Here is a 15,394-nt window from a genome sequence, read left to right as displayed (position 1 = left end):
CATTCAGAACAACATGAAGATCTGCAGACAGATGAGTTCTGGGACACACATTATCAGTATTAATAAAGTTTGATAGGGGTCACATAGTGGGCTTGGATAAAGCTAGGTTGGCTGCTCCTACTAAACAAAATAGTTGGTAGGCATATATTATGTAGGCATATATTGAGTGCTTAATTATAAAGGCAGTGAGTCTAACTCATCAACAGCAATTCCCATTTCTACAAACAGCTACTTTGCTTACCAGAGCGTCCATCTCTCTGAATGTCCACATGGTACCATGCCCCATCATTCACTTTTGTCTGGGTGGCTTTCACCTTTATTGTTCCTGAGCCCATATCCAATAGTAGGTACAAGCTCCCATCTAGGAGCTCCACAGCAAAAAAATCCACCTGTGCAGGAAAACCAGAACACACCAATAAGAAAAAGCAACATGTTTTTTGGTCTTACAACATCCTGCATTTGCAGAGATGGTGAGAGGAACATTGTAGTAATGGGAGCAAAAATTTAAAAAAATATATATTTCAGGGGTCACAAACTAACCTTGGTGTTTTTCTGGCTGCGAGCAGTATCTTTGCGTTCCTGACGCTTTCCGTGAGTGAAGAGGATGAGTCCATTGGGCTCAGTCGTGCGGAAGTCAAAAGAGATTGATCCCATCCTCTTGGTATTCCACTTGGGGAGGCTAATGTACGCCTCTGGAGTCTCAAAGGAGATTGGGTCCAATGTGGCCACATTCTCACATTTGTAGGACACCTCACCTTGGATTTTCATCTTTGGATCCAGAATCCGAGCCATCCGGGACAACTCCAAACGGATGTCATTGTTCTTGTACACCACCTGTGATGAGTAAATTATGAATTTGGGTACTCTTCTCTAAATGCCCAATGAAGTCACAATCAGCTGAAAAGCATGACATTAAAACAACGTCACTTCAATTTATGTTTTTGCAATTAGACAAAGAATTTAAAAAAAAATTATCTGGGTTTTCCAGATGAATACAGTCCTCATCTGTGAAAATGAATTTCTATTCAAGCTCCAGTTAATTAACTGCATGCCTATTCAGACTATATAATGACGGACACATTCTCCATTTGAAAAAAATACATAGCTTAATCTATTATTAAGGATTCTAAATAATGATGAGAGATGTATTTTATCTCGGTACTCGTACATTTCCACAATATTTAACAGTTTAAATAAAATACCCAAAGAATAAAATAACCAAAGATGAAAATGACACATCTAAGACCAATTTATTTTACCTAAGGAAAGTCAGGTAAGATAGAAACCATTTTGGCTATTTTTGCTAGTTTATTTTCCCAAAAATAGCAAGCCCTGTGATAAAGCAAAATATTTGATTAGGTAAAGCTCTTCTCAGCCCTCCTCAGTGTGACCCTAAAGTTTTTGGATGAAGATCTGCAACTAAAACAGGTTTATGACAGACAACAAAAGATTTTATAATGAAAATGATCAGAGCAAAATCTCTTAGGACTTTCTATCAACATAAATATTAATGCCTAAATCCGATGGTGTTGGATATGAGAGTTAAATACATAAACGAGACTGACTGGGGATCTCACATCGAACAATTGCGCCTGTTGAAGGATCAAAGATTACAGAATTTACCAACTGAGCAAACAAAATTCTTGTGGAAACTCTCACAACTTGAAGAAGCAAATAGCATTACATGGCAAAGTTATTCAGAAAAATCCTGTGGGTTATATTCCTGTTCCACTCCCCAATAAAATGAATGAGACATAATTTAAAATATGTTAAGCTTAACCCACAAGTAACTATGATTTGCATAGTGTTCTTTTTTTTTTATGTTACTCATGATGAGCATTTGGATGATGTATCTGAGGTTGTGAAAGTGTTTGTGGGTTTTGGAATGACTGTCAATGTTGGCTTTGATATGTTAATATGTTAATGTTTATATCTTTACAGAAAATATCATACACAAGACCCAGTTTGCGCTTGATTGTGCCCACATAAGCGTAAATGAGCATTGATATATAAAATGTTTTTCACAAAAAAATGTAAGATTTTATATACTTCTCCGTCTGTACAGTAGAACATCATCAAAGGATCTGAAGTAATTTCACAAAGCAAGACAACGCTGGACAGCCAGAACCTCCGATCCCTTAGATGGCTCTGCATCTAAAACCAGGACTGGAACAATCGCTGTTGGACAAGGAACTACCTCAGAAAACCCTAGTCATTATCTACTTACATTCACCTAATGCTGTAGTTACAATTTTTCACAAAAGTTTTTTTTGTACCTGCAATATTAAACAAGAGATTAGGAATAAACTGAAGTTTATCCAGTTTGCACAGACAGTCTTGTTATTGATCCATTATGAAGGACAGAGAGATCATACACCCATCTTTTTGCTCCCTCACTTTTTCCTGCTTTGTTTCTGACAGTTTTATTATGATGATGCATCACCTGGAAGAGATAACATTATGATGCATTTAGTTGAATACTTATTCATTGATAAAAGACGTAATTTAAATCCACCTCAGTTTCCCTGCTTTTATTAACTTTATTATTGAAACACACAGATATTTGCTCCTACTGGAGACAAAAAGCACTGTTACACAGATTGGGATTCATTATTTGGTGTTCTTTGAGAACATTGAGTTTTCCACCCCACTGATTTATTTTGCTATTATCCTATTGTATCCTGCATTAAGAATAGTATGTGCCTTTATAAGTGTTCTTCAAGCAATTTCCTCCTCAAAATTTTTGTAAATTTAATGACACGATTCTAATATTCAACTTAGAGATAAACTATTCCCTATTTAGGAAACATATACCATTTTTTGAGTTATTTGTTAAGATATTTTGGTAACAATGGATTATGGACATTTTGTAGTTTTGGTTTGTAGCCAAGACCTTGAAAAACATGCTTGGAATGGTTAATAGTCCATATTTATGTGGATATTGTTTAATATTTTGACACAGAAATGGTGAGCACAGAAACGGGACTGAAATGTGTCAAAATTGTTGGTCATTGTTAAGAAGGGAGTGGATAAACAAGAATATTCCACAATGCTATGCTACCTTTTTCCTGAGACAGGCTGAAGGAAAATCTGGAATTTATTATCATTTATTCAAATCCTTTTGGAAAATTTATGATGTTTACATTTTCTTTCTTTTTTTGTAGGTAGTCTAATCATTTCTCATTCGCCTCTGAATAATGTGTTTTGCTCAAGGCTTTAAGGTCTGTGTGCTGCATATCCATCTAGTCATTCTTAACGTTTATCTGAAACAGAAATTGTTTTCCTATTGATATCAAATCATCCTTTGTCCTTTCTCTGCAGTGCATTCTAAGTTAACTGGTGTCAGGAGAATTGATTACCACTGAACACAGGAAAAACATCCTTCTCAAATTAAAATGACTGTATATAATGTCTTCTTTATCATGCATGTATATAGTTTAGCTTTGTTTTTCTTTAAAATAAATACTTTCTGTCAACATAATGGCATGTTAAGTTCTCACAACCATGGTGAAAACAGACCGTCAAGCAGATGTGAAGTATTTTTTTTTTCCTTAGCAGAAGCTAATTATGAGTTTGTATTTTAACCCAACAACTTCTCTGTCAGTCAAGTTTTGTTCATTTTTAACCTTACAAGTTAAAATGCATCAATAAAAATGTAGCTAATTTTTATCTTCTCATCCATGGTGTTTCTGCTCCTTTGTCTAGTAAAGTATTTGGCAAAAAGGAAAATACAGATGATGGTGCAGACTTCCAGTTATTCCTAATTCATTTGTATCCCAAAGCTGCTTCCAAACACATGCGGTTACTCCATTTGATGGGAAAAAAAATGATTGAGAAACAGTCTCTTTCATCCCAGCAGCCTAAATGTTGTCGTGAACAAAGGGAGGCTGGAGTCACGGAGGGGGATGAGTGTGGAAATTGAAATCTGCTCGAGTGGAAAATTGAAGGCCTCTTTTTTTTTTTCTCCTCTAATTCTCGGGACAGAGAAACACTCTGAGTCTGTCTTTGGTGGGTTCACAGACATGAACAAGACAAACAGCCTCTGCTCTGTTTGCTTTTCCTGTTTTATTTGAACATCTCAGATACCACAGCTCTGCTGGATGTGAGGATAGATTGAGGGTCTTGGCTCAGAATATTGATAATCCAGCTGCACATTTGACAGTAAATCAGATCATCCCTAAGGGAGCCGAGGGACTGCACAGAAAATAGTCCTTTCCTTTTCTCCCTCTCTTTCTTTGTGTTCTTTCCTTCCCCTTTGTTTAGTTTTTTTTTCTCTCGCTGCTCCAGTCGATATATTGGATTTTCCAACAATTCATAAAGAGCCTCCTCTTTTTCTCCAAGTGAACAGCTTCAGTCTCTTCTCTCCAAAATGGAATAAAAGAAAGTATCAGTCTAGTCTTGGGAAGTGTTGGAGGACTATGATAAGCGACACCTGCACCCAGACTGAGGAAGCTGAGACACAAAAACAAAAGTCTTTCTAGAAGAGAAAGAGCAATATGAGAAACAAACCAAAATTTATAGAAGAACATGGAAAAACATGTTTCTGTTGCTTTGCTGAAGAACATATTGGCTCCATTTAACCAAATAATAATTTATACGCAAATGCAATCCTAAATAAACTCAGAAAAAAGAGGAATCTTCTCAGCCTGTTTCTTGTTTTTAAAATATTTTTTCTGGCAATGACAGTCAACTGGCAGCATCTTAACTTGTTATCATGTACATAATGAGTGTTGCTTTTGTCTATGCATGTTTTACATATATTTAACTTTACTGTTTTGTGTCAATGTTGTGGAACCTTGCTATTTTCACTCAATTGCACATACAATGAGAATCTTATAATGGTATGGGAAGAAAAAATATTATTTTATGATTAAACAACTGAAAAGATTTTTGTGACTTCAGGAAAATAACTTATTTGTTGGGTTAGATTTTATTTAGACTGCTGGATTAATCATGAAAAATAATGTAGATTAGAGAAGCTAATGTTTATCCCAAATATTAAGTTACATTGTTTCAATTATTAAAGAAAGATGGACATCATCTTCTGCTGAAAACTCAAAAGCGACAGCGTAGTTTAGCTTCAGTTGACAAGGAATTCATTAATAAAGACTATGACAAGTGTTTTCCAAGAATTCATGGTTCGATCAATAGTTGTAAGTCGTTGAGTTCCTAAAGCAAACTTGCCCCAGATCATCACATGACTACCACTAGGGATGGATGTTTATCTGCTCTGCTATTGTTTTCACATACATTCAACTTCCACCCAAAAAAATCCACTTGTCTCTCAGTCTCAATATTTTTTTCAAACCTGAATGATAATCAGAATATTTGGGAGGAAATGTGTGCATGGTTTTATGGTTATAAACTCACCCAAGCTCTTGTATAAGAGCTTGAGTGAGTTTATGAGTATTTTTATGGGTATTTTTGGCAGGCCAGTGTCTCCTAAGAAGGTTCATAACTGTTCAATGCTTTCTTACTATAAGACACATTCTAGTCCCGAAACCTTATGAATTACTTTGTATCCCTCTGCAGATTGATTTCTTTAATTTTGTTGAATTTCTTTAGATCACAGCATGATGTTCCTGCTTCTTAAGACAGTTTTATTTACTTCACATTGTCAAGAAAGTTCTTGTTCTAGTTAGGTGATTTATTGATTCAATTAATCTAGGACCTAATCAGGGCAGGTTGTGGTTCATCAGTTAAGTCATTATTTACGAATGGGGTTGTTATATTTTTACACAGGGTCAAGGTGGTTTGGATAGCTTTTTTCCTTAATAATTTAAATTATTTAAAAATTGTTGTTATTCACTCATGATACCTTTGACATTGTATTAATGTTTCAAGTATGTCAAAAAAGAAGCAGAAATATTGATAGTGAGTATATTCTCTGGTGAGAAATGCACAATTACTACAAAATTGAAAACATCATGATCGACTCCAACATGCACACTCTGTTGGTGTGGATGCAGCACACATTTGTACACTCACAAATAGGACATGTCATAAATCATTACAAAAAGGAACATATGGAAAGGAGGAGGGACAAACGGAGGGTGTAGCTGACAATTTGACAAGTCACTTTCAGCTTTCTGCCACCTCCAAACAATATGTACAGAAAGAGCCTTTCAACACGCAGAGGGAGCTTTATCAGCACTTTGCAGATCCGGCGGCAGGTTAACATGAGAATGAAGCTCGAGGAATACCCGCTCTGAGCGAAGAAAGCATGCATGTGCACACAAACATGCATGGAAATTTGAAGACGCGTGTGTGAGCAGCAGAGGTGAGGGAAAATGTTCGACAATGGTCAGATGAAAGAAATCCATCACTGCATTATCTCTCTGACCAGGCGTCTAGGACACACATCATTACACACGCACAGTCCCTTATCAGTGTGTGAGAACGAGTACTGTTACACAATATGACTGAGGCTTGAAATTACCTCTCTGGATTGCCAACCAGCACAGACTCAGGTGTTATCTCCACCTGAGAAATCCTACAAAAGTCACACTCTCTCAACCTGTGGTCCCACAAAACAGACTAAGCTTTTCCTTATAAACTTAAGAAATATGAAAGAAAAACATTTTCTTCTAAGAAAAGGAATGTTCTTAGTCTTTATTCTCTTTGTGAAGCAGATGTAAGATTTTTCTTGCTTAATATATGCTTAACGCATAAATATCTGCTTCAGCAGAAATATCTGCATGTCCTTGTAATCCTCAAATAGACACACCTGCAACCAACACCTTGCTGCTGGTGTTGGTCTTGTAGTATCAGTGATCACATGGTTCTGACACGAGACTCTCTGAGGAGTGTTTTGCAACATCAAATCCCTGACAGTGTGTGCTCTTGTCCACAGGGGGGCAGGGTTTGCTTTGCAGAGGATCACAAACTGAGCCAATAGCCCACTCAGTCAGTCCAGTATAATGATGGCACCTTTGGAAACTGACTTGTTTAATTTGATAGAGACAAGCTCCGAGTACATGGATATGCATGGGTTATTCAGGCTGAATCTGTTAAAAAATAAATAAGAAAACCTGACCAGTAATTAAGCACCGGGACTAATTTAACTGCTCAAATTTTCATCTAACTATGGTTCTGCAGAGTTGCACTTCCTTTGTGTTTCTTTGAGGCTTTCTCAGTGAGTGCCTGAGTCTGCACAGACAAGTTTTGATGCTGATTTACCATCTTTATATAACATTCACAGTTGTTGTTCTGAGCAAAAGGTCATAATATATTATAGGTCATGCGATAATGAATTGGTAGAGAATGCATTTTGCAACCTATACAGCTTCTGGTTTTTGTGCTTTGTGCTAAAATTAATTCATTGCAAATTTGCAAACTCAGCTTTTACTGTAGTATTTCCAATGATGATCATCTAACTTATTTTCAGCTTAGATTAGTCATATGATGGGCACAGGTGAACCTGTTAAGGACTCCACCCAAAATAATTATTTAAATCAAAACAGTAGACTGATTGACAATGGTTGCTAACAAGCATGCAATCATCTTGGGTTTGCATTAAAATAGCCTCATACATGCACAAAACCGCTGCAATAACGTTACAAATCAAAGTTTTTGTTCTAGATCACAAAGAACCTTAAACCAGAGTTCAGTTGCAGTGAAAAAGGAAAGCCTCCAGACAGCTCCGGGATTATTTCGTCCTGTGGAAGTTGTTGCTGCCAACGCAAAGCTTGCAAAGCACTGGCAGCAGGTAGGTGTGAATGCAGGAAAGAAGTCTCTTCTGTCCAGGAAAAACGTTAAGGACAGACTAAAATTATGGAGGAAGTGCAGGATTAGACAGCAGGAAATTGGCAAAAAGTTGTTTTTACTCATAATTGTTCACGGCATCTGGAGAAGAAAAGGTGAGTTATATGTAGAGGAATGAGTGAAGCCATCCTGTCTGCATCTTTTCCAAGAACTAAGTTTTATCTCAATTCTGCCAATGAATGCTGAAAATATATAGCGGGATAAAAACATCCTTCATGGAGCAACTTCTTCCAACAAACTAGGAAGATTATGATCATTAGTTAAGAAAAAAAAAGACATTGGAGACATTTTTCACAACAGTGGATTCAAGCTCTTAACATGACTGTAATGCTAACATCTAAAAAAAATAAATAATCAGACTTAGAGAATCTTTGCAGATTTTTTTTTTTGAAAAACTTATTTTTACTTGTAGATTACAAAGTCGCCCATGGATTATACCTATGCTGAGTTCGTGACACTTTAACTCCAGCTAATATGTTAATTTTGTGTTTTTTAATCAGCAAGGGATAGGTTTATTAACTGTAGTTGCACAGGGTGTAATTTAGTGGCGTAAAAAATTATTTTTTCCAAAGACCCCTCAGCATAGAAACGATGAATAAATGATGGTAAAATAATAATAAATCAATGTGAAGGAGTAAGAGTCATCAGACAACAGTCATCATCAGTCTCTTTTCTCCTTGTACTCGCTATCCGGTCCGTGAACTCCTCCTTTGTGTTTCTTTGTTGGCGACAGTATACGCTCCACAGCCAGAGGCCTCCATACGAGTGGCTGATGGAGGTGTAATGACAACCACAATTACAGCAATTATGTGTTATTGTAGGCCATTATGTATTTTGTAGGCTCGGAGAGGTAGGCTTTTTTTGTAATTGCTGGTTATGAAAGGCATAATAATCACGGGCCGGCCAGCCGAAGGAGCTACCAAGGGCAACCAGCACCTGGTGCCATGGTAACAAAACATTTATCCGTAATGCTGCACAGCGGATGGCGAGGACAAGATCACTGGCAGCAGGGAAATTAGCCCTAATGGTACAGAGAGAAGAACGAGGAGGTGCCGGACTGCAGACTGGGGGGAACTGGTGGGTGCTGCAGATGTGTAGCTGGCTGGGTGGGGTTCCTGACTGGGAGGTGGGTGCTCAGAATAACCCATGTGGATTTTTTGGGGGTGACCAAAAAACTGACCAAACCAATATGGATGAATGTATAATAATTTAAGCAAGCATTAATTTGCTTACCATTTTAAAGTTTTTAAAGTCGAAAAATTTTATTGTTTATTTTTATCCAAAATTTTGTTTTTAGTTGGAGTAAAACTGGAAAACTAGGCGTAAATATGCTCTGACTAACTGATAATGTTTTAATAACTCAAACAGTTTCCCAAAACTCTAGATTCCTCCAGGTGGTTTGATTATTGACAACAGCCAGACTGATTCAATAGGAAAAGTTTGTGATCACCACATATCTTTAAATAAAATGCATTAGAATTGACTGAAATGCAACTTAAAGTTAAGGAAAGCCATAATATAATCTCTAAATCTGATGCAACATTAAGTGGTTGCGATAGTACATCAGGTAACTTCCTGCTCACGAAGAATAACGTGGAATAGATATCACACTGCGACTGAAGCAACAATATGACTCCACTACTTTTGCAGACTTGAACTCCGTATCTAACAGAAACTTAAACTGTTCAGAAATTATGTCTTATAGAATGCACATATAGGAATAAAGTACAGATAGTAAATTTAAGCTTACTGCAGTGAGCCTTATAGATGAGTTCTAGGTTTTTAAAAGTTTGTGCCCCGTCTCATTAAATGCAGTGTGTGTGCCAGAGGCATAGAAATTAGTTGAACTTGCATAAAAAGATTAACTGTATGCATCTTAAAAGTATAAAAAATGTAAATAAGAAACCTTAAAATAGCAACTCATTTTCCAGAAGATTACGCTACAACATTGTGCATCCTTTAACTCTGCTTCATTGTATGTTAATAAATTTTGCTTGTGTTCACATCAAAGGAAAAACAAAACGAAAAAAACATACTTCCCTCTTTTTCATACTATGACACCACCTTTCATATTTGACTCTGTGGTTCATGAATCAGTGAATGCATGGCTGTGCACATCTCTAATTATGTGTGCATGCGTATGTGTGTGTCCGTGCACATGCATGACAGGAGTGGGTGGTGCAGAGAACTGAAAAAAGGCCCAGCGTGCCACAGAGCAGGAAGTAGGCCAGAGGGGGATTAAATGGCTGCTGCGCCACTTCCTCCATCGCCCTGCAGCCATATGATGCTGTACACTCAGTGTGTGCGGGCGTGTGTGTGTGTGTGTGTGTGTGTGTGTGTGTGAGATGGAGAAAGCCAAGCCCCTGCAGTCACAGTGCACTCCACTGGCTCTACTTAAGTGCAAAGATATGACATCATAAGCTTAAGGGAGAAATATATTTGTCCACACGTGGGGGTGTGTTTGTGTGTGTTGACTCTCTGAGCCAAGTTTCACGTCTTGGGTATTGGTATCAGGATGCAATAACCTTTAAAAGCAGCTTTTACAGTCTGCTGCTCAGCTGGGGTACCACTTGGATTTAGTAGTATGAAACAAAAAGTAACTGAAAAAAATCAGTTGTTATTTCAATGCTTGCATACATATAATCAATTTAATCTCAAGTATATTATATGTAAGGGGACCCTCTCCTTTAGCTTGAAGGTTCAGTTATCGTCCCTGAACAAAATTCTCACTAATAAAACCAAATATCAGAAACACAGTAGCAGTGGGTTTAAAGCACTGCCTGTGAATCCTGACTCACTTTGTGAATCATATACTTTATAGCGCCTTCAGGAACTCCAGGTAAAAATTTAAATCAAAGGGCTGCATTTATTAATAAAAGCTAAAACATGACATTCACTTAAATCTTAAGGAAAAGTGGTAGAATGTCTTTCAAATTGACGAGACCAACTTCTTATCTTCCAGTAAGCGACACTGCGACTCATTGGATTGACAAAAAGCTCAGAACAATGGAATCTAAGGAACCCTGTGAGGCTTTGATATGGAAAATAGTAGATTTAAATAAGTTGTACAATTCTGAATATCTGCAGATTCCAATATCATCAGTTTGGAAAAACTGAACAGAAGTTGCTTTTTTGCAGATGTTTTAAAAGATTTGCTGAGGCCTGAAAGATGTTACCTTGAGATGAAAAGATTTTGCTTAGAAACATCAAGAAATTTCTCTGCAAGCCACACATTGCCTGCCAGTGAGGCCAGTTAAGCAATATCAACACCTGCTAGTTGGACTGTCTGAAGATATTTCTTCAGAACACAAAATTTGAAACCAATAAATTCAAACTTGCGTACCTTATACTTATTCCTTATAAATTACTGCTGTTGAGTGACATATAATCATTCCATAGAGGCCATAAAACTGTTCATGAGTCACTAAATAAAGGGTGAGTAGAAGTTGAAGAGTGGGAATGGCACACTATGTATGTTATTTATCCATGTCTATACTAATCAACTTCCACCTCTTTCAAATTTAACAACTCTGCAGCTTTGGTTTACACAGTTTCTATCCATCTGCATTTTCACTTATTCCAAATTAGCATAACCCCCCCACAAAAACTCAAAGTCATGGATTGAACCGTGTCTCTATGGACCTAATAAAATGCATTTCCACATCTGTGCAGTCAGGATTTGTAGTGAAAGCTTACAGACTTCTTGTGGCCTGATTGAAATTCAGCAGCAACACATGTTATCTCTGTGAGAATGCTACATTACCTCCTTGAGACAGCCCATGAAGTTGTTGCTAACTGGAGATCCTGGCAGATCGGCTGTGCTGGGGCTCCCACCCACGTAGAAGAAGTCATCTGAGCCCAGCATGGTGTAGTCCTCCTGGGTATAACCCGTGGTGGTCAAAATCCCATCCACAGATATCGTCACCTGACAACCATGGGCACAAAAAGAGCAATTTAATATTCTTTCTGTCAGATTGTAGAAGCAACTTGTTAAAGAAAATAATTAAAATGAACAACTGGCTGAATTGATTGGATTAATTTTACTGCTGTACATTAACAAGAAAAGCCAACTTAAATAGTTTTCAATGCACACAAGTCAAAAGCAAACATGCAGGACAAAGAAGAAGTGCAGCAAGAAAAATGACCAATTTATGAAAGATAGCTGCACTGCTAAACAACTGTGACATACTGTATATAATTATAAAACATGGTATCATGATACCTAATTTAAAATTTAAACTTTTTTTGGTAGGAAGAGAAAATTCTAGTGTAACTAACTAGGTATTACTGATGCATTTAGTTACATTGTTATAAAAGAATGTAACCATTTGAAACAGTCAAAGATTCACTGGCATAATAGCCAATAAAATACAAAGCAATTAATTGTTTTAATAGCTTTTCTTACTGGTCAGAGTTTCACTTGTGGACTCTAATCCATTTTTGCTATTCTGAATAGCTTTCAATACAAATCATCATCCTGTAAATGTACATGTATTTGATTGTTTTAAATTTCTATAACCTTTTTAAACTTATTTTTAATATTCCTGGACTTAAATGTGTCCATGTTGTTTAACTTCATTATTTTAAACATTTCTGATCTTTATTAATTCTTTACTGATTCAATACTAAATGAATGTTGGTAAGTTGAAAATTCAGACCTACTTTGTTAAATAATGTTTATATCATTGCCTTGCCAGTAAATTCATAACTAAATTCCATTCTCATGTTGCCAATAACTTTTAAACTGGTCAGTCCACAGAAGTAAAGTAGTGGAGTCAGATCCACAGAAAAATCATCAAATTCTGAACTGCGAATAGGCAGGGGTCCATTGTAATTGGGCAATTGGGCTATCAGGCAGTTACAGGAACACCTAATGAGTGAGCTCCTCATGGGTCCAAGGTACTCCCAAATTAACTACTGTTACTGAGAATTTATTACAGGTAAAATGCTTTAGTTTGGTGAGATTCAGTTGCCTCCTACAGTGTGTTTTGCCTTGTGTTAATCAGTATAACGATGCATGAGTCGGCCTGATTTCTACATACGTAGAGTTTGATATTGAAGTGAAACAATCGGGAAAGAAGACTCAAGAGCATGAGGAAAAACGTCAGAACCCAGTAAGTCATTTAATTCTGTTGGTATCATTCTCAGCAAACTTAGGCAGAAATCACACAGGAGAAATAAAAGAGAGATTGCAAACTAAGGAACGACAATGAGTTAAATGATATCTACCATACAGTGGAGTTTGTTTACCAAGTCGGGTCCAGTACCTGTAGGCTTGGCATAAAGGTGGGTTGGGTAAGATGTGAATTTACTAAAAATTACAAATAAAACAAATGAAATGAATCTGAACATCTGTGCAGACAAAAACAAGGCAGGTTAGGGGGTGAGGCATGAAATGAACAGTGCTGCCATGATGGTGCAACCAAAATAAACAGGTTTCTAATCTAACTGCAAGTGGAGTAATCTTCCCCAAGACTGGGCCTTACCTGTCGCAAGTTCCGGGTCACTTTCACATCATGCCATGAGTTGTCATTGAATTTCCCGTTGACCGGTTCAACGATGGCTTCAAATGCTCCGGAACCCAAGTTGATGACTAGGGAGACCGCACCGTCCTTTAGAGCCAGGTTGACGTAGTCAGCTGACTTCCCCGTATGCAGGATGAGGCCGTTACGTTGCCACGTCTTGAAGGACAGAGTGATCTCGTCGCTGCTGCTCTGGATCGGGTTCTGGGAGAGGTCATAACAGAAGTACTCCGAACCACGGAAAGTGGCAACGTTTTCTTCCCTTGCTGTGGTGGGAAGAAAATGAATCAGGATTAGAAAGATGAGAAAGACAACATTAAGCTGTGGGATCATAAGGATTCAACAGCTTGTAAAAATATTTAGCAGGAATTACTCGGTTTTTTTGTGCGACATATCTGTATTCCACATTACTCCACACACACTCTTCTTTTTTAAGTTACTGTTGCTTTTTTAAAGTAATTAGAAAGAAAACCAGCACAAACAACAGTGGAAGCCATACGTTACTGCGTTACTAAAGAGGTCAGGAATCAAACCCTGCAAGCCTGTGTCAAAAACAAACAGCCTCCATATATGGGGTAGTAGCTCTACTGCTGTAAACACCCTGTATGCATAAAAGCCCAACGCTAGCCAGATCACCCTCTTCAATATATTTGCTGTATCCATTACTATGCTTATGGTAAACTGGAAATGGTGGTTGTGATGGCTTTCTTTAAAGAAGGGTGTATTTGTTGGTGTTAGGGTATGCTTGCAAGGGACTGTGTGCTTTATCTGAATCTAAAGCTGTTTTGTTTTGAAACTGACAGAGCTGTAGATATAGATCAGGGAGAAGATGCAATAATCCTGTGCTAATCTTTGTAAATTTGGTCTAAAATAAGTATCATGATAAGACACCTTCAAAAATCCTCAGCACGTGACAGAAAAGAACGCTGAGAGCTATCACGTACCAACATCAAAGAATAATCTTTCCAGTGAAATTGCCTGTCAGAGAGACACTGTGACGCAGTGGTCATGTTTGTCATCACACAGAGGGAAGCCACAGACTCTGGATGTATTTATGACCTTGATCGAAGGGTAAGGGAACAGACAGAAGAAGAAAGGAGTAGGGAAAGAGTAGAGCGCAACAGAGAGCTGAGGTCTAACACAGAAAAATGGTCCACTCAGGAGTTGTTATCTGAAACATCATCTTCAATTAACTTGCTGTCTCTTCTGCAAAAATACTGGACTTTGTGTCCAGACAAAATCCAATACAAAGATGCAAGGATCTGTTTCTGCGGTGGAACTTTAGAAATGAAGCTACTCCCCTCTTGTTTCATATCCAGTTTTATTTTCATAAACAGACCATATCAAAATCATTGCAGTAACAACATTTTTTATGTTATTCTGTGGACCATCTAAGATGAGGTTGACGACCTCCAACCAAGTTACACGAACCAACATCTGGATGCCATCATTCAGATATTATTCAAAGGTTCAATCGCATCACTAGAACAACATTGTTCTTCTAACTATATTTTATGTTCAATGGTTCCAATTCAATGACCTGCAAGTTTTCTCAAAAGTGCCTGAAACATGAAAACAAATAAATCTATATCTCTGTAAAGTAATATCAAATAAACCTATCCAACCATTTGTTGTATGTGTTGCAAATGAAGACTGCAGTCACTATAAACTTAGTCCTTAGGGACTTTAATCATTTATAATTATTAAAAACAAAAAATTATTATTTTTTGCACGGGAGCTGCAATGGAAATTTCGTTGAATTCTGTTCAATGACAATAAATGCTATCTATCTAAAAACTAACTATGATCTCCTCCAAATAATCCCCACCTTCATTGGATGAATTAGTAGAGGATTGATCACATCCTGCCAATGTCTTCTGGCCAACCAACGGCCTATAAGTAGGGGTTCACTGACCTTGATGAATATCAGATGACAAAAGCAAACTAACTGCCCAGACTAAACCACGAGGCCACCCTCCTGAACCAAGAAGAGGGACGTGGACGCAGCTCACCAGTAGCTGTGTTTCCGTTATAATGTAAAAAAAATACAATTTTTTAAAAAATCTGCAATTGCAAAGTTTCCATTAATATAAGAAATGCAATTAAAA

General features: G+C 37.3%; 1 protein-coding gene across 1 annotated transcript in view; it reads right to left on the bottom strand.

Moving 5' to 3' along the window:
• Positions 1-15,394, bottom strand: part of nrxn3 (neurexin 3) — a 121,363-nt gene that overhangs the window by 50,668 nt on the left and 55,301 nt on the right. The window contains 4 exon segments of the mRNA XM_023352245.1: positions 242-389; positions 541-834; positions 11,528-11,689; positions 13,251-13,552. Coding sequence (XP_023208013.1) covers positions 242-389; positions 541-834; positions 11,528-11,689; positions 13,251-13,552 — 906 coding nt within the window.

The sequence above is a fragment of the Xiphophorus maculatus genome, chromosome 19, assembly GCF_002775205.1.
Source record: "Xiphophorus maculatus strain JP 163 A chromosome 19, X_maculatus-5.0-male, whole genome shotgun sequence".
Classification (NCBI taxonomy): domain Eukaryota; kingdom Metazoa; phylum Chordata; class Actinopteri; order Cyprinodontiformes; family Poeciliidae; genus Xiphophorus; species Xiphophorus maculatus.
This window is presented reverse-complemented; position numbering and strand designations above follow the sequence as displayed.